Raw genomic sequence first — 19180 nt, forward strand, 5'->3', positions numbered from 1 at the left:
ATTGTCCCACCCTGTCCTGCCCGCTTCAGTCTGCCCACACTCTCCCCCAGGATGCTGGCTGGGAGCACCCCCCAGCTCTACCATCCCTCCAAACCATCCCCGCCAGCCCCCCTTCAAACTCGCTCACCCCTCGAGGGAAGCGTCACCCCCGTGTGGTTCCTCCGTGCTCTATCTCTTCACAATAAGCCCCAGCGCAGGCAGGTGCTCACACGCACACACACACACACACACACACACACACACGGTTTACAGAAACACTAGATGACAGTCATGTTGGATGGAAGATTGCTCTGTTCTTTGTTGCTCCTACAGTCACCTAAAACTCAGCTGTGCTTTTTTGTTTGTTATGGTCGTCAAAGCTATTTTACTGTTAGAGAGGTAAGAAAATATACATTTAAAAACCACTTGTAGAATAAAGGACCGCAAAGCAAAATCATTATCTTTTGGCTTTTTTGAATGCTGTGATGCATCTCCAAAAGGGGCGCCTGGGTGGCTCAGTCGTTAAGCGTCTGCCTTCGGCTCAGGTCATGATCCCAGGGTCCTGGGATCGAGCCCTACATCAGGCTCCCTGCTCCGCGGGAAGCCTGCTTCTCCCTCTCCCACTCCCCCTGCTTGTGTTCCCTCTCTCGCTGTGTCTCTCTAAGAATAAATAAATAAATAAATAAATAAATCTTTAAAAAAAAAATGTCCAGCCGATCGCAGTGCAAGTGCAAGAGCTCGGGGGAATGCAAGCCGCTGGAGAGCCCAGGTCCGCCACTGCCCGCGTCGGATCAGAACTGCGCTGCCCGCAGCCCTCCCCTGACAGACTGAGCTGGCCCCTTCCTGGCCCCTTCCCCGTCCTGCCCCGTCCCGTCCCCGTCCCATCCCTGCCCAATGCCAGGACCCTGCATTTCCATCTCTCCTCCTCTAGCTGTGGCTCGGTATTGCAGTGAAGCTCTATATTCTGGGTTGAACCCTGCCCTAAAGAGACATGTTGAAGGTCTACCCCTCTGTCCCTGTGAAGGTGACCTTACTTGGAAATGGGGTCTTTGCTGATGTCATCAGTTAAAATGAGGCCCCATGGGCAAGTCTGGAGGGCAAAGGAAGACACTGACCTTTTATAGAGGAAAAGGTGAATTTGAGATAGGGTGTTATGAACAAAAGTTCATTGGAAGAAAATGGGAGTCCAGAGTGGGTGTCAGCCTCTCATTGGCTGCAGGAGATTGAAGTGCTGACCTCTCATTGGCTGTAGGAGATTGAGGTAGGGACCTCTCATTGGCTGCAGGAGATTGAAGTGCTGACCTCTCATTGGCTGCAGGAGATTGAGGTACTGACCTCTCATTGGCTGCAGGAGATTGCAGTGCTGACCTCTCATTGGCTGCAGGAGATTGAAGTGCTGACCTCTCATTGGCTGCAGGAGATTGAAGTACTGACCTCTCATTGGCTGCAGGAGATTGAAGTGGTGACCTCTCATTGGCTGCAGGAGATCGAAGGGGTGACCTCTCATTGGCTGCAGGTGAGGGCAGCTTGCGGTTGCAGGAGAGGGAGGAAATCTTTCTTCTTCCAGCTGTACTATGTGAGCTAACGCAGGTGGTAGTGCGCGAGGGCCATCCCTTCATGGCTTTCAGACTCCATCTTGAACAAGGTTACCTTTATTCATTTTCACAAAGGCAGGGAACGGCCGGGAAGGATTGCCAGTAACACCAGAAGCTGGGAGAGAGGCCTGGCACGTATCCTCCCCCGGCAACTTCAATGGGGCATGTGGCTGATTTTGGACTCCTACCATCCAGAACTGTGAGAGAATACATTTCTCAGTTTCCCAGTTTGTGGGACTTTGTTACAGCAGCCCTGGGAAGTAATCCAGTGCCTTTGGTGAAGGAGCCCGGTGTGTGTGTGTGTGTGTGTGTGTGTGTGTGTGTGTGTGTGTGTGTGTGTGGCGAGCAGGCAAGCTAGGCAGGCAACGTGCAGGCAGGTCTCAATCCTGGGGCCCGGTGTGTGTGTGTGTGTGTGTGTGTGTGTGTGTGTGTGTGTGTGTGTGTGTGTGTGTGTGTGTGTGTGTGTGTGTGTGTGTGTGCGAGCAGGCAAGCTAGGCAGGCAACGTGCAGGCAGGTCTCAATCCTGGGGCCCGGTGTGTGTGTGTGTGTGTGTGTGTGTGTGTGTGTGTGTGTGTGTGTGTGTGTGTGTGTGTGTGTGGCGAGCAGGCAAGCTAGGCAGGCAACGTGCAGGCAGGTCTCAATCCTGGGGCCCGGAGATGGGCCCAATCTGGGCAGCATCACTAAATCTGTGATACGTAGCGTAGGCTCTTGTCCCCGATTCCTACCCACCTGCTCCATGAACACATCCTGAGGTCCTTGTGTTCCTCAGAGCCTCTCTCGACCCTGTCTCATCCCCTCTGCGATTCACTTGCTGGACACCAGCCCCTCTTCCCACTGCCTCTGTTCAGGATGTTACAGTATGTGTTTACTATGGAGACTAAGCTTCATCCTGTGACAATTCCTCACTACTAAAGATCACAGCTGACGGCCGCCCTTCCACACAGACATCCTTCTCACCATTCAGCGTGACTCCATAACTCACAATCGCTCCCGGAAGGAGAGCATCTTGCAACAGATGCTCAAGCCCACATTCAGCAGCTTCGTGTTTTTTCTCAGGTCTGTGCCACCCGGAAATGTGGCTTCCTGTCTTGGGCCACTGGGGCAGGAGCCCCTTTCTCTCTCCCAGGAGACAGACGTGCACTAATGCAGTGGGACAATGTGGCCACATGGCCGAGAGCCTAGTCCAAGGGACATGGTCTCAGCAAGTTACCTCACCTCCTCAGAGAGGACCTCCTGACCCTCCAGGTCTAATTCATTGCTTCCTACCCTTCATCCCAGGACCCTTCACATAAACTTCCCTTATACATTGACCCACTGGGTCCACCCACCTGAGCTCCTTGAAAACCAGGAAGGTGAGCATCCTTTCTGAAAGGAAATAACAGAGTCTGGTGTACAAAAGTAGAGGCTCTAGGAAAATGCAAATCAAAACCACAATGAGAGATCAACTTACACTCATTAGAATGGCTATTATCAAAGACCAGAAAAAAGCCAAGTGTTGGTGAAGATGTGAAGAAATTGGAACTGTTGTGCCCTGTGGATGGGAAACCAAAATGGGGCAGCTGCTGTGGAAAGCCATGCGGTGGTTCCTCAAAAAATTAAAAATAGAACTGCCCCATGGTTTAGCAATTCCACTCCTGGGTGTATACCCAAAAGAATTGAAAACAAGGACACAAAGAGATATTTGCACATCTGTGTTGTTAGTGGTATTACTCACACTAGCCAAGAGGTAGAAGCAACCCCAGCATCCCTTGATGGATGAATTGATAAACAAAATGTGATGTGTACCTACAATGGAATATTACTCAGCCTCAAAGAAGGAAGAAAATGCTGCCACATGAGACAACATGAATGAACCTCAAGAATATTACGCTGAGTGAAATAAGCCAGTCACAAAAAAACTAATATTGTGTGAGTCTACTTCTCTGAGGGACTTAGAGTAGTCAAATTTGTAGAGACAAACAGCGTGGTGGTTGCCAGGGACTAGGGGGTGGGGAGTGACTGGGAGCTATTGTTTAATAGGTACAGGATTTCAGTTTTGCAAGATGTATCAGTCAGAGTTCTGTAGAAAAACAGAACTCATAGGATGTGCTTAGAGAGAGAGAAAGATTTGTTACAAGGAATTGGCTTGCGTGATTATGGAGGCTGGCCAGTCAGACGATGCAGGGGAAGCCAGCAGGCTGGAGGCCCAGGGAAGAGCCTATACTGCAGATCATGGCTGAAGGCCTCTGCGGGCTGAAGGCTTGTTACCCAGAGAAGGTCAGTCTTGGTTCTACTCATGTCTGAAGCTGGTTGGGTGGAGCCCACCCACATTATGAAGGGCAAGCAACTTTACTTAAAGTCCACCTATTGAAATGTTCATCTCATCCCAAAACACCCTCAGAGAAACATCCAGAATAATATTTGGCCTAATAGATGCGCACCATGGCCCAGCCAAGTTGGCACATAATATGAAGCATCACACAAGATGAGAAGAGTTCAGGAGGTGGATGGTTGTGACAGTCGCTCAGCGATGTGAACACACTGAATGCCACTGAACCATACCCTTAAAAAGGGTTAAGATGCTATGTGTCAGGCTATGTGTATTTTACTACAACTCAAACAATCTTTTTTTTTTTTTAAAGGGACAGGCTCTAGAACCAAACCACTGCGTTGCTTTCATCATGTACTGCTGTGTGATTGTGGGCAGGTGACTTAAACTCTCTGAGCCTCTTTTGCCTACTCAGAAAAACTAGGGCAGTCCCAGAAAAACTGGGACAATGATGCCCACTCATAGGGCGGTAGTGAGGAAAAGGGAGCAGCCTCTGCAAAACCCTTAATTTGTGGAGTACTTAGCACAAAGTAAGTGTTCAAGATATTTTAGTTTATGACTGTTATTCCCAGCATCTCACAGTGCCAGGCACGTAGCAGATACCCCATTCATGTTTGTTGAATGAATGAATGAATGACCTCGTTCCAATGACTTAATTGCTCTGTGCCTCAGTTTCCTCATCTATAAAGTGGGGATAATAATGGTAGTTATTGCGAAGATTGGGCTGCGTTTACACACACACACACACACACACACACACGCACGCACACGAAGAACTCAGGTCAGGGCCTGGCACACAGCAAGTATTAGGTAAATATTAGCTACTATTATTACTAGTGGTGGTAATGGCAAACCCCTCTCGTACCACCTGCCCCGTCCCTCAGCAGCTGCTTTGGAGCAGCCGACACAGGGAGGTGTGGTGCGGCAGGCAGCTCTGTGAAGTGCTGTGGAAGAAAGGAGTCCTGATTATTCGATGGCCCACCAGCAGAGGAACCGGGGAGGTAGGTTTGCTGTGCACTGATGCTGAGCTCGACAACCCCAAAATACCTGACCTCTGGGGGCACCGTGCCTGACTGTACAGCTCAGCACTTAATTACCCGCCATCCTGGATTGTTCTGGATTCTCCCACCTCCTCTCTGTCTGCTCTGGTCCTGGCATCCTTCAAGACTCACTCAGGACCCTCCTACTTACCAAGCCGGCCCTGACTGCTCTGGCCCGCGCCCTTCCCTTGCCTGGACCCCTCCTGTGCCCATCGCTGGGCCATACCACCATATGTGAGGGGCTGGGTGTTTCGTGAAGCTCAAGCCTTCTCTCCCTAAGGCTTAGGTTTGTGAGTCCGGACTTTGGCTTTTATTTCTTTGGGGTCTCCTGGAGCAGCCGGAATGCTGGGTCCCAGAGCAACCCATGGCTTCTCTCTGGACTCTAAATGCCACGAGGGCAAGATCTTTCATCGAATTCCCTTCAGTGTTTGCACAAGGCTGGGTAGACATTAAAGCTCAGCCAATCTTAATGCGTGGAGGATTCAAATGCCAGAGCGTCCCTGCCGGTTGAGTTGACCAAGCCTGGGGGATGTATGGAGTCTTTCTGAGTTGAGATTCATAGGGATGTCCGGCAGGTCCCTGTGACCAGCGGGTCTCCTTGTCCAGCCCTACTGATGGAGAGGGGGAAGAAATGGGAGGTCAGGCTGCACGGAAGTTTCTTTGTCTTACTAACATGGACCAGACAGACTTCACTGAAGCCCGGATTTAGTATCTCATACGTTTACCCACTACATTTTGCTCATTTCACTGCTGCCAAATACCCTCTTTATCACTAACTTAATTTCCCAAGCATGGTGTCACCTTGAAGGACAATAGGAACAGTCTGAGCATCTGGATATCTTCCGACACAAAGTACACCGGCCATGTGTTTATTGGCAGCGCACCAGGCTGGCTCCTTCACTGACCCTCTCCCCTCCTGCTCAAGATGAAAAGCAGCAAGAGCATAGGAATGGAGTGCGTGGGGGTGCTGGGTGCCCCCGCTCATTGGTGTTCACGCTAGAAGCAGTGGTGGAGCCATTGGGGATGGTCCTGAAGTCCCAGGCGGGTAAGAAGCACCGTCTTCTGTTCACCACTGTGCCCTGGTGCAGGAGGCCAACACAGTTCTTCGTCTTTCTCTGCCTCCTCCAGCACTATAGTCATCACCAGAATGGCCCTAGGGCTGTATTCCGTCTAAGATCTCCCAGTTAGATCAACTGGAGGTTAGGAGATTGGGATAGGAGGAAGGTGGGAGCCGGGGAAAAGACCTAGAGGAGGGGGAAGAGTTTGTCAATCAGGACCGCGTCCCTTGCTCTTGTGAGTACAGATCACCTGAGTGGTGATGGCCACCAGAAATCCTGGAAAATAATAGCGATAAGATAGTGGTCCCCAGCCCATCCATTTGAGATGGAGTGGAGCTGGGCTACAGAGAGGCCAGAGGACTCTAATAAAGTCTAGGCCACAAGGAAAGGCTAGGTGGATGCCTGGTGGGGTTCAGGCCTCTACGGTGTTTGTCATGTCTGTGAACTATTACAGTTCAGGGAAACCTGCTGGATACCCACCCCTTCAGTGGTAAGTGAATTTGGACCCCATCTCCCTCACATGCAAGAACTCAGATCTGTGGGATGGAGGAGAGTTTTCTAACCTGTTGGCAGCTACAGGGATGCGAAGCTCCTTCTCCCAGCCAGCAGGACAGTGGGCCGGGCTCTAGGGCAGCCCCCCCCAACCCCCCACTAACACTGCAGGCCTGTATTGCCTTCTCCCTGACCCCAAGGACAACCTTATTGACATGTGCCATCACATAAAACACAATGGGATGGAGTTTCTGTTTGGGATGAAAAGGTCCTGGAAACATAGCAGTGATGTTTACATAACACTGTGAATGTACTTAGTGCCAGTGAAGTGTATACTTTAAAATGGTTAAAATGGTCAATTTCATGCAATGTAGATTTTACCACGTTAAAAGAAAAGTTTGGGAATCTCAAACGGTTAGGCGAGAAGGGGGAGGGTCACCGGCTGTGAGAGAGCAGGATCGGAGGACCCCACGGGGCTTCGGGGCTTCGAGGGTCGCGGGAGAGAGGTGTGCGGGGAGAAGGTGGGGATGGAGCTGTCCTCTCCCTCCTTCCTTGCCTGGGAGCTGGACCCCACCTGCCCAGCTCTGTGTTCAGGCCCTCCTCTCCTGCTCTGAGCTCTCTGGTCTTTAGAGCCACAGAAATGCTTATGTGGCATTTCCTTGACATTCATCTCTCATGTTCAGCGTAAGCTCCTGACGGCCATGAGGTGTGGTTAAACACCTCCATGTTTCTCTGTGCCTGGTACAGACGGGCGGGGGAAGACCGGGTACTCGCCACCCAGTGGCTACCGTCTATCTTTGTTTGGAACACGATCGGGGAGAAATAAATAAATTTTAATGAGTTAATAAAACGTTTTGTCTTCTCTATAGAAATAGTACATTTGTGCTTTACTTCTCAGAGCATTTTCACATGCTGGGATGTGGTTCTAAGGTAAAAATGTTGATGCTTTCCCAAGATGGTCATACCTGGGCTGGCTCCCATAGGGGGCGGCATGGGCGGTATATATTGTCCGCGAGACCACCACTGTTCCACTCTGCACTCCTCCCTGGAAGCATCCCTCAGGGATCCCAGCCTTCCCTTGCAGATACATTGCATTTTTTAGCATCATCTCCTGTTTTGACACTAAATACCTTGACTATTTGCCAACAAACTCCAAGAATTCAAAGATACACCTTGTCAAGAAGATTCAAGAGAATGGGAAGTCCTGTAAATGTCTGGCACATGGTAGGTCTCCCCAAACATGCTGCAGATCTAAAAGCTGTTCTTTTTTTTTTTTTTTAAGAGAGAGAGCATGCAAGCGTGGGGGGAGGGGCAGAAGAAGAGGGAGCGAGAGAATCTTGTAGTTTTTTTTTTAAGATTTATTTATTTACTTGAGAAAGAGAGAGAGCATGCATGCTTGCATGAATGGGGCGGGGGGTGGGGCAGGAGAGGGAGGAGAATCCCAAGCAGACTCCCTGCTGAGTGTAGAGGGGGATCTCATGACCCCTGAAATCATGACCTGCGCCAAAACCAAGAGTCAGATGCTCAACTGACTGAGCCACCCAGGAGCCTCGGGAGCAAAAGAATCTTAACAGGCTCCACACCCAGCATGGAGCCCATTGCGGGGCTCAATCTCAGGACCCTGAGGTCATGACCTGAGCTGAAATCAAGAGTCAGATACTTGAACCAACTGAGCCACCCAGGCGCCCCTAAAAGTTGTTCTTACAGAAGAATTCCAGAATGTTTAGAGAAATATAAACACTGGTATAACCAACATAAATGTTGCTTTCATGTGTTTGATTTTCAGAGTCTGCAAGATTACTTTTTTTAGCAGAATCACAAGTTCAGTGCCTGGGAGGCCTGGGAGGCAACTCCAGAGAGCACAGCCGAAGGGCAGGCCGACGGCCCAACACACTGCGCCTCCTCCCCTACGTCTGAAGAGGCCAACTTCCTCTCAGCTCCAGCCACTAGTCTGCTGTGTCTTCCAACTTTTCCCAAGAGAAGCTGAAATTCCAGAGTTTCAAGGGAAATTTCCAAGTACTGAAAATGCTGCTGGGGCCAAACTCGGTGGCTCCTGCTTATGGCCGCAGGGCCACGGTCACCTGGAACCCCCTACTCATTCTTGGCCGCAAAAGTTAAACTTCCTGCATTTAGAACCACGTGTCCTCCTTCCTTCGCCTCACGGTCAAAGGGGCCTCCTGAGCCACCTCGGCCATCCACCGGCACCTTGGTCTCATTTTCTTCTACCTTCTAAGGGCCTGTGCATTTGTGATTCACCGTTGCAACCTGAATTCCGTCCCCACTGCCCCAGAAGCAGGTCTCAGCAAGGCTGCCAATGATCTCGCCGCACAATCCAGAGGATTCAGAAGTTCTTATTACATGATCTCTCGACACCCTTCAGCTGGGGACTTCCTCCTCTATCCGAAAACACTGCCTTTCTTCAGCCCTGCCGTGCATCTCCGGGTTTCCCTTTCCACTCTCTGGCACCGCACACCCCCAATCTTTCCAGACTTCTCTGCACGCCATCCCCTGAATGGGAGTGTCCCGAGGGTTCTGTCCCAGGCCCTCTCTTTGCTCACTCCACACTCGCTTCTCTCGGATCATCCACTGCCCCATAGCTTGACAAACATGTCGATGGGCCTCAGACCTCTCTCCGGCCCAGACCCCCCTCCGGAGCTCTGCATCCACATGGCCTGCTTCCTGCTGGGCACGCACTGTTTCCATCTCGCTCAGCAGATTCAAGACTGCTCCGCCTCCTGTGTTGCCCGTCTCAGGGGAATGCTGCTGTTGGGTAGTCGGTCGTCAAGCAGAAATCACACCCACATCGCCACCCCGCTTCTCCCTCTCTGCACTGGGCAACTTATCCCGTGCCTGGTAAGTGTCTCTTCGGTCTGTTACTTCTCTCCATCTCCTCTGGCACCACCACGGTCCACAGTCCCCACCACCTGTCACCTGGACTGCTCATGGGCAGGTGTCCTGCCGCGCCCCCTCCAGCCAGCCCATCCTCTGCAAGTAGCCAATCATCTTTCTAAAATGCACCCATGTCAACATCATTCTCTTCCTGCCCTGCCCAAACCCTTCCATGGCTTCCCACTGCCCCTGGACAAAGTCTGAGCTCCCTGGTCTGTGCTGAAGGCTTTCCTGGTCTGCCCTTCCTCGTCCTCTTTCTTGGGCTCCTCAGGTCTGTCATTCAATGCTCACTCTACCGGCCAGCGGTGCTGGACTTTGGACCTCTGCATGCACCGTCTTCTCCAATCTCCCCCTTCAGCTGGATCCTCATGCTCATTCTTCAGGCCTCATGGTAGAGATGTCCTGCAAACCTCCCTTGACCTTTCCTAGACTTGGGATGTCCTCACCACACCCCCCCCCCCAAAGCCCTCTGGGCTCGCCCTAGCCGAGGACTTCTGACATTTCTTGCAACTCTGTCTGTCTCACTATTCTTTCCCAGTGCCTAGTGTAGTGCTTGGCAGGCAGTAGGCACCCAATAAATATTGGCTAGGGTTATTTTTGGTGATGGTAATGCTAGAGTTGGAAACGGTCTCAGCCCTCATCAACCAACAATCTATGGTAATGAAATAGCTGAGTTGCAAGAAAAATGAATGCTCCGCTCCAAGTCCTATGAGAGGCACAGGAGGGGTCAGACCTGAGCCTTCTCCAAGTCCAGCATGTTCCCCATCATCCTCCCCTCCCCTTCACTGCCAGGCAGCCAGCCAGCCAGCCAACCGGCTGGGCACACGCAGCTACAGAGACGTCTGGATCAAACATCCATCATAAAGACAGAACGTAGGGGAAATGGTGTTGGGAAAGCAACCTTCATCTGCTGTTCATGTCCTTCCTCAGGCTGCCAGGCAGGGAGGCAGGTGGGGCTGCTGTTCCGAGATCTCCTCGGGAGAGTCCCAGAACCCACGGTGTTGCACGCCATCTCCATGGGAATGGCCAAAGGGCGCCCTGCCCTTCTCTGCATTCCCTACAGTTTCAGCCTCAACACCTGCTATGAGAAATGCATGTTCATGCTTCTTCCATCAAATGTCTGAGCTAGAAGCAGGGAGCAGGATAGTGGCTTAGCAATTAGCTCTATTATATTTTCATTTGGTAGAGCCCATTACCAACGCCTGGCTAAATTTAGCTCACCTGGGGTAGGAAGGGACGGTCCTCTGGTGGAGGACTCAGGTGGGGTAGTGGATGTGAAGAGTCAGCTGTTCCCCCCACCCCCAGCCCCACCCCCACCCCCGGCTCATGTAACAGCTCCAGAACCTTCAGATTTTAATTTTAATGACACTTTAAGTACACACATAACCATTCTTTCACTCCCCCTGGAAGGGCTCCTGACCCAGTCAGGCCTTGGGGGGTGGGGGTAGGAGGGTCCAAAAAACAAACGTTCTGATGGGGTCTCTTGTGAGATTCTTGCCGAGACTCATGCCTGAACTGTTCCCAGCAAGGGTTCACACTCTGAGCATTGTCTTTGTCACAGAATGTCAAAGCTGGTTATCCTTTCCGGACTTTTCTCTCCGGTAAGATAAAGAGGGAAGAGCAGCCATCGGGGTGCAGGCCATCGTGCTCACCGCCCAGAAGATCCCCAGCATGGGTCTCTCCAACCAGTGAGCCAAGGAAGGGGCCCGGAGAGAACAGGGCTCAGAAGAAGAGGGGGGGCGCTGGCACCTCTGTGGGAGTGGGCCAGGCTGGGGCCGAGAGGTCGGCGTCGGGGGCAGGGTGGGCGGCTTCGCCGTGGATGCGCTGGTGCCGCACCAGGTGGGTCTTGCGGCTGAAGCTCTTGCCGCATTGCGGGCAGGAGAAGGGGCGGGAGCCGGTGTGGATGGCCTGGTGGCGCACCAGGTTGGTTTTGGAGCTGAAGCTGCGGGCGCAGACGGCGCAGGCGTGGGGCCGACTGCCCGTGTGCACCGCCTGGTGGCGGCCCAGGTGCGACTTGCGGCTGAAGCGGCGGCCGCACTGCGCACAGGCGAAAGGCCTGGCGCCGCTGTGGGCTCTGGAGTGGGCGACCAGATTGGGCCTCGAGCCGAAACGGCGGCCACACTGCGCGCAGGCGAAGGGCCGCTCGCCCGGGTGCACCCGCCGGTGCCGCGCCAGGTGCTGCCCGTGGGCTAAGCCGCGCCCGCAGTCCGCGCAGGAGGACCGCTCGTCGGCGGGAGCGCCCTGGGTCGCCGGGGTGTCTCCGGGCGCGCAAGCCAAGGGCTCGGCGGCGGCGGGGTCCACCGTGGTGCCCAGCGCGCACTCGTCGCACCCAAAGGGGCGCCCCTCGCCGCGGTGCAGACGCTGGTGCGTGGCGAGGTTCTTCTTCCAGCCGAAGCTCAGGCCGCAGTCGGAGCAGGAGAAAGGCTTGGGCCCGGGAGGGGACGGGGTGGGGGACGGGGCGGGGGAACCCGGCGAAGCGGGCGCGTCGGGAGAGGATGGGGCGCGGCCGGCCGCCTCGTGCACCCTTTGGTGCCGCACCAAGTGCTGCTTGTGCGTGAAGCTGCGTGAGCACTGCGCGCACTGGTAGGGCCTCTCGCCGGTGTGGATGCGCTGGTGGCGGATCAGGTGTGTCTTTTTGCGAAAGCGCTTCTCGCACTCGGTGCAGGGGAAGGGCCGCTCGCCCGTGTGCGTCTTCTGGTGCGAGCCCAGGTGTATCTTCTGGCTGAAGCGCTTGCCGCACTCCGCGCACGGGTAGGGCCGCTCGCCGGTGTGCGTGCGCAGGTGGCGGGTCAGGTGCGCCTTCTTGCTGAAGCGCTTGTCACACTCGGAGCAGGGGAAAGGCCGCTCGCCCAGGTGGCTGCGCAGGTGCAGCAGCATGTGCGCGCGCTGCGCGAAGCTGCGGCCGCAGTCTGGGCAGGCGCAGGGGCCCTCGCCGCGATGCAGCCTCTGGTGCAGCCGCAAAGTCAGCTGGTCCCGGAACCGCCGCTCGCACTCCCCGCAGCCATAGGGCTTCTCCGAGCTCGGGGCCCACCCGGCCAGCGCGAGTCCGTCCAGTGCCCCCTGGGCCCCGGGCTCCAGCTTGTACGCGGCGGCCAGAGGCCCCAGGTCCGGCGCGGGAAAAGGGCCGGGGAGTAACGGTAGATGCTGGGGCCATTCGCCCTCCTCTTCTGCCTCCTGATCCTCCTCCTCCACCTTCACCTTCCGTATCATCCACTCATCGCCTGAAGAGTCAAAACCAGACGAGCCAATTAAGCCCCACTTTTACTTATGCCACGTTTATTTGCCAATAGGAGCACCACTTCTGGAGCCCCGCCAGTCTGGCTCTTGTTCTCTCCCTTCTACTGGAAGCTTCCCGGGAATGACCAAATCCGAAGGGCACCGTTCGGTCCACCTCCTTGGTTCCTTGCAGCCCAGGAAGCTGCTGAGAGCCCCCAGCTCCTCCCGCGTGGGGGCTTTCTCCTAGGCTCCCGCGGGGCTGGGGAGTGTTTTCCCTGCCTCTGCAGAAGGCACGGGGGACTTTTGTGCCCCCTGAATATAAACGTTGCTCAAAGTTCAATCCTCAGACTTCACTCCGGGTTCATCTGCTCACGTAGTTAGCTGCCCCAGAGCTTCCAGCCCTTTCTGGAACCACAGTCTCCCATCAGCTGAGCCGCTCTAACTCCCTTCTAGTGGCCACGGAGTTGCCTCTCCAAGGCCCCCCCGCCCTTGCCCCTAACTCCCTTCACTCTTGCCTCTGGAGCCAGGTGGGAAATCCCAGTTTAGGAAGAGGAGGATGGAGTTTACAGGAATTGGGGAACCAGCGAACAGTGCCAACCTCTGGAGGAGCAGGGAGCACCCTCTGGGGGAGCAGGTTTGAGGTGGGTCCCATTGGCCCTTTGCCTCGCTTGGGCACTGCAGGGGTCCAGCCAAGAGAAAGGAGCTCAGGGCCCAGACTGGGAGCATCCACTTGGGTTCTCCTCTGCCACTAGCCAGTAGTGTGACCTTGGTTAACTTACCTCTGTTACCGCTCTGAGCTCACTGTGTTAGTTTGCTTAGGTATAAGGGTTGTGTTAGTTCATGGTTCCTAAACATGGTGCCACATCATAACCTCCTGGAGACTTTTACCAAATGCATCTATGGGAGCAGGGTGCATGAATCTGTTCTCTTTCTTTAAAGCTCCCAAAGTCATTCTTGTTTAAGAACCATTGAACCAGATGATCTGAGTCCTGTCTGGCTCTGAAAATCTGTAATAGCCTGAGCACTAGTGGACATGCGCACACGGGCTGTCACAGTTAGACTTACTCCCAGTTTCTTTCACCGATCCATCAGTTCCAAACAACTATTTATCCTATTGTGATACTGCTCTCCTACTCAAGAACCATCAATAGCTCCCTGTTATTTACAGGATAAAGTAAATTCGAGCTGCATCTGAGGTTCATGCCAACCTAGTCCAACTGTCTTACTACGTCCAGGCATAAATGCTCCTCCGCAGCCAAGCTGGTCTTCTCTAACCCCAACCACACGTCAACTTTTCTGTATTAAAGTCTCTTCTCAGCCTAGAATGTTTTCTCATCCTCCACCCCACCATCAGAGCTGATGTCTACACCTCCCTCAAAATGTAGCAGAGATCACCAAAATCTTTGACAAATCCAATGCATGAGGCTCTCTTACCTAGAGCACTTACTGTTAACACCGTTACACTGCCTTGCAATGTGGCTTTATTGTTATTTGTTCTTTTAATTCCTTACTCTAGTTCATATTAATGTCATCTCAGCTAGACTTCAGCTCCTGAAAGGCAGATGTCTTGTGTTCCATTTCTGTATGTGTCTGATACAAACGAGGATTGCCACCATTTATTGAGTGCCAACCACAGATGACACACGGTCCATCCACTGTCACAAAGCTTCCCAGGAACCATGAAGTGACTCTTCTCCTTGCTCACAGGTGAACAAACAAGCTCCTGGAGGTGAAGGAGCCTGTCTAAAGTCACTGGGCTAGGAAATGGAGAGGAAGGATTCAAACCGGGTCTGTGTCAGCCTAGGAGCAACCTCTGTGTTCCCTTCTACCTAAAGCAGCCTGGACCTAGCAGGCCCTAAATAAGCCCCTGGAATAAGCGACATCAGTCAGGCAGAAGGTACTCAGTGTGGTGGGAGTGGAAGGGAGTGATGGCAGCATTGTGGAGAGAGAAATCAACTGTTCGATCAAACTGGGTGTCGGGGAGATGAGTCCGCGTACCACAGATTTGGAGACTTTGGGGACCACCGAGGCCAGTGGAGATTTGGGGGAGGGAGCTTGTTTGGGGTGGGGGAGGCAATGAAAAGGTAGGTCTTCGTGGGAAGGGTAATTCAAGTGGTCAACAAGTACACACATAGACAGGGGGCGGTAGGAGGAGAAGTTCAGACTTCTAGAGGATGTTGAGGTGAGGGTCGGTTTCTCTGGGTGACCAGCCTCTCTGAGTCCTGTCATCTGTGATGTGGAGTTCCCCCTGGGGGCTGAAGCTCTACTTCAGAAAGGTGCCAGGGACTGATTCATCTTAGGTTGGAAGGGCCTAAAGGGGCTGCCTCATCAGATAGCAGCCGGGAGTTGACAAGGCTCCTGTCCCCTCTGCCTGGGCCCCCGGTGGGCTGGAGAGATGGGTGGACTTACCTGGGCAGGAGCCCATGGGCTCGGCCTTCTGTGGCGTGCACACCTGGCCTCCTCTGCAGGGGGCTTGAGCTTCTTCAGTGTGGGCACCTTCCACTGGTCTGGGAGCCTCGTGCCCTGGCAGAGAACAGGCTACCTCAAGGACTCCAAAGACATCCCAGATGGACAGAGGTCCCCACTAGTGCCATCAAGCAGGGGCTTTTGCAACCCTAGTCCCAGCCCCACTGGCAGGATTGTGTCCCACATCATACCTGCAGGGACTGAATTCCCAGCTGCCCCTGGGCAGCCTCAGGCTCCTTCAAGCAGGAGCAGCTGCAAGCTAAGGCTGTGGGGTTGCAAGAGCCACCACTGTGAGGAGCTTCTGGAATATGTGTGGGAGGTAGTGGAAGCAAGGAAAGGTCCCTGCCCTGGGACTTGCATGAGACTCCTGGGAGGGGGGCTGCAGACCTCCCAGCCACCAGAGGGACCCAAGTTCCAGGCAAATCATTGCACAAGATCAGAATGTCAAGAAGCCAGACATGGGAGCTACTTAGCCACCTTCCTCACCTCTTCCAAATCTTGCTCAAATCTTACCTCCCCAGTGGGGCCCACTGTCACAGTCACACGATTTAATCCTGCAGGCCCCTCACCCTGCTTTATCCCTGGCCCTCCCCATAGCACACATCCCCTTCCGACACAGTTTATAAGTACATTTGTTTTTATATTTGTTGTTTGCTGACTTTCTGCCCTCACTAAGATTAAGCTCTTGGAAGGCAGGGATCTTTATCTGTTTGGTCACTGAGGTATTCCAAATACGGAGAATAGCACCCTGGCACTTAACAGGTGCTCAACAAATACTTGATGAGGAAGGAAAAGGTAGATCCCACCCCGAGCCACTGCTCATGGTCCCCACCGACTTACCAGAGCATGTGCCCAGCATGCTGTCTTCCCTGGAAGGGGACATCTGTTGCTGGTTATTATGGGACCCTTCCCCAGGCTCACTTTGGGGGGCCATCTCCGGCTGTCCCACAGAGAATCCTGTTATAGGCGGAAGGATGGGACCAAGTAAAACGTCTAGTACAGGTGATCAAAGGGAGGGGCTCTTCCCCTTCCCAAAAACAGGTAAGGGACTTTTTTCAACTTGGCTCAGGAAGGAAGGGTCTCTAGCCAGCATGACAGGGGAGAGCCGGGCTCCCCAGCAGCCTGGCCAGGTATCCACCTCAGCCCCTTTGCACTGAGTCAAGGGCAGGTGAAGGAAGAGATAGACTAGATTTAAACATCCGGGGGCTCTGGGAGTCCGCATGTGCACATGTGCACATGCAATCCCGCACACCCTCCACAGGGCCAGGCATGGAAATAGACCCTGATGGAGCTGAGGCTGCCCTACAGGCTCCGGGGGCGGGGGGGGGGGGGGGGAGGTGTCTCTTGGGTCTCAGGGTTGCCATCTCCTGAGGACAGGAGGTAGGGAAGCAGCAGGCCTAGGGTGCTGCTGAATCCTGCCTTCCGCCCACCCACGTTCCTTGAGTGCTGCTGGCTCACCCAGAGAGCTGAGGGCCTCAAAGGTCTCTCTCATGGCAACCCAGGGTAGCTCCTCCTGGGAACCAGGCCACACGCCCTAAGGAGAAAACACATCCTTGTTCACATTCTTCTCCCGACAGCTGCCCCTTGGGCCTTGGCTCTGCCCAACCTCTCCCCATCAGCCATCCGCAGGAGCTCCAAAGGTGATGTCCCCGGGTACAGGTAAGGGGAATGAAGGAAGATGGGTTTCAGAAAGCCAAGAGATCTTTGAAGGCCAAGGCCAAGGCCCTGAAGCCACTTCCGCGGGCTCTGGTCAGCTCCAGAAATCAGCTGCAACCCTACCCTCACCTGGCGGGTCTCTGAACCAGGCCCAGCCCACCAGTGCGCCCCACCCCCCAGTGCCCTTGCCTGGGGACGTCAGGAATCAATCGATTCTCTGGGGAGAGGGTGGACAGTGGAAGACCGGGGTGGGGAGCCGGGAACGTCATCTCCTGGGCCCTCCGGCTGTCACTGCAGGAGCTGGTGAAATAGGAGCCAGCCGAGGGGCGAGGGGCGGAGGTGAGTGTCACTATTGGGCAACCGGTGGGGGAGGCCCTCCGAGGAGGGTCTTTGCTGAAGGCAGGAAATGGCTCTTGCTTCCTCTCCCCAAAACCCTACTTCAAAAGCCATCGCCCCTCCCCCTCAGGGCTTCCCCCGGCCGCCACACCCCGCCCTCGAGCCCCCTTCCCAGCTCCTCCTCCAGCGGGTTCCCTGCCCCTCCCCCAGCGGACTCCCCTCCCCCTCCCCCCCCACCCCCCGGTCTCTCTGGCAGCCTTTCTTCTGCCCCTCCCTTCTCCGGCTCCCTCTGCCTTCCGCCCTCTCTCCCCGCCGAATCCGGCCGGCTCCCCAGCCCCGCCCCTGCCCCGCCCCTCCGGCTCCTCCCCCCGCTCACAGCCGGGCCAGCCCCTCCCGGCCCCCTCCGGTAGGCCCTCCCCAGCCACCGCCCCCCTGACCCGCAGCTCCGGGCAGTCTCGGCGACAGAGCTCCCCTCCTCCTCCCCCGGCTCAGGGCCGCCTTTCCCTTCCCTCCCGGTTCTCCCCCAGGCTCCATCCCCCTCCCCGGCTGCACACCCTCTCCCTTCCTTTCCCCCTCCTCTTTTCCTTCCTCCCTAACGCCGCCCTCCTCCTCCCCGCTTTTCTCCCTCACCCCGCACTCCCCTCCCCTCTCCCTCTCCTCCCCCACTCTGGTTTCCCTTCCTTCTCCTTTCCTCTCTTCACCTCAGTTCCCTCCCTCCCTCCCCCCTCCCCAGCCCTCCTCCCCTCTCCCCACACCATCCTCCTCCCTCTCTCCCCGCCTCCCTCCTGCAGCTTGCCTTCCCCTCCGAGGCCCCCGTCTCCCTTCCCCCTTTGCCTCCCCAGCAGGCTCTCGCTTCCCTACCCTCCCGGTCCCCAGTCCCTAGAACCGCTCTTCCCCTCCCCCTTCCAGTGCGCTCCCCGAGCTCCCTCCCTTGTCCCCAGGCTCCCCCAAGCCTGGGAGTCTGTGGCTTACGGCTCGCTCTGGACCTTCTCACTGACCCTGCTCCTCCCCACCCCTGCCTCCCAACACACCTCCGCTTCCCTCCCCTCTCTCTCAGTGGCTACCTTCCCCATTTCTGTTCCCCACTGACTTCTACCCCCCCCAAGTTTTCCTCCCGACCAGACCCCTCCCGTCCCACCTCCCCGCCTCCGTTTGTCCCCTAGAGCCTCTTCGCCCAGACCTCACTCCAGGGCCCAGCCCCTCCCCGGCTCCCGGGCTCACCTGTCAGCGCCCTTCTCTCCCGCCCCTCCCCAAAAGGCCAGATCCCTTGGCCTCGTTGTCCCCCCCTTCCCCCACGGCCCCCTCCCACACTCCCTCTACCCTGTCCGGAGACTCCTCACTCCCTCCCCTCGGGAGCCTCCCAACCCTCTCCCACCGGACTCCCACCCGGCCCCCTCTCCCCAGCCTCCGCCCCTCCCTCCAGATCCCCGGTCCTCCTCCTCTTCACGACTACCGTGCCCACCCTCAAGCCAGGCCCTCTCTCCCCAGCCCCAACCCCTCCCTCCTCCAGCCCCTGCCCCTCCCCTGCCCTTTCTTGCCCCCCCCAACCCCACCTCACCCCCTCCGGCGCTCCCAGCGCCCCCACCCCCGGGGCTGTCACCTGCGCGGAGCGGGCAGTGACTGAGTGTCGGTGTAGAAGGGGAAGCGGGCGGAGCCGCCTGCCGCTGGGCGCCTCCACGGCCCGTACCTGGCGGGCTGGCCGGTCGGGTCTCCCCGCTGCTGGCGGGACCCAGGCTCCCCGGCCTTCTGCCCCGGCCGGTTCTGCTCGCAATGGCGCCCGCTGCCTGTAGATCGGGTGCCGACTGCCCGAAAGACTGACAGACTGACAGCCCCGAAACTTCGCGGGGAGGGGAGAGGAAAAGACGCGGAGGGAGCGGGAGCGGGGAAGCGGCGCCCGGCAGGGGGGAGGGGAGCGCGGAAGCAGGAGGGGAGCTGCGGGGCACCCCGTGGGGGAGGTAGGGGCAGGGGGGTGCTGGAGTGGGGTCGCAGGAGGGCGCACGGCGGGGTTAGGCGTGCAGGTGACGATGTGGAGGGACGGAGGCCCAGAGTAGGTGATGGAAAGTGGGAGCCTAGGAACGAGGTGGGGGGGAGGGAAGAGGGGGAAGGGAAGGGAGGAGTGTGGGGGGAGGGGTGGAGGAGGGAGAG

At 55.8% G+C, this 19180-nt stretch overlaps 1 protein-coding gene across 6 annotated transcripts; it reads right to left on the reverse strand.

The window, feature by feature from the left end:
• Positions 1-10706: 10706 nt before the first annotated feature.
• Positions 10707-19110, reverse strand: ZNF467 (zinc finger protein 467). 6 transcript variants are annotated; one of them, XM_028106332.2, is made up of 6 exons: positions 18723-19110; positions 16889-16999; positions 16502-16577; positions 15884-16000; positions 14987-15100; positions 10707-12582 (listed from the first exon to the last, which is right to left on the reverse strand). In XM_028106332.2, exons 3-6 carry the CDS (start codon positions 16533-16535, stop codon positions 11084-11086), a joined length of 1764 nt encoding a protein of 587 aa, XP_027962133.2. In that variant the 5' UTR covers positions 16536-16577; positions 16889-16999; positions 18723-19110; the 3' UTR covers positions 10707-11083. The 6 variants fall into 6 exon arrangements, with proteins under 6 accessions (XP_027962133.2, XP_027962130.2, XP_087874391.1 ...); XM_028106329.2 differs by having other exon boundaries at positions 18636-19110; XM_088018265.1 differs by lacking the exon at positions 18723-19110 and adding an exon at positions 18008-18041.
• Between the last annotated feature and the right edge of the window lie 70 nt (positions 19111-19180).

This window comes from Eumetopias jubatus, unplaced genomic scaffold, assembly GCF_037043125.1.
Source record: "Eumetopias jubatus isolate StellerSeaLion01/CBP00866 unplaced genomic scaffold, mEumJub1_p1.0 scaffold_14, whole genome shotgun sequence".
NCBI lineage: Eukaryota > Metazoa > Chordata > Mammalia > Carnivora > Otariidae > Eumetopias > Eumetopias jubatus.

What these genes read in the sequence shown, in the direction of transcription:
- ZNF467 (XM_028106334.2), bottom strand. Translation starts at nt 16,535, where the DNA reads ATGAGAGAGACCTTTGAGGCCCTCAGCTCTCTGG. An exon ending in CATGCTGGGCACATGCTCTG is followed by an intron (nt 15,101 to 15,883) that starts GTAAGTCGGTGG and finishes GTTCTCTGCCAG; the next exon opens with GGCACGAGGCTCCCAGACCA. An exon ending in GCCCATGGGCTCCTGCCCAG is followed by an intron (nt 12,583 to 14,986) that starts GTAAGTCCACCC and finishes TTGACTCTTCAG; the next exon opens with GCGATGAGTGGATGATACGG.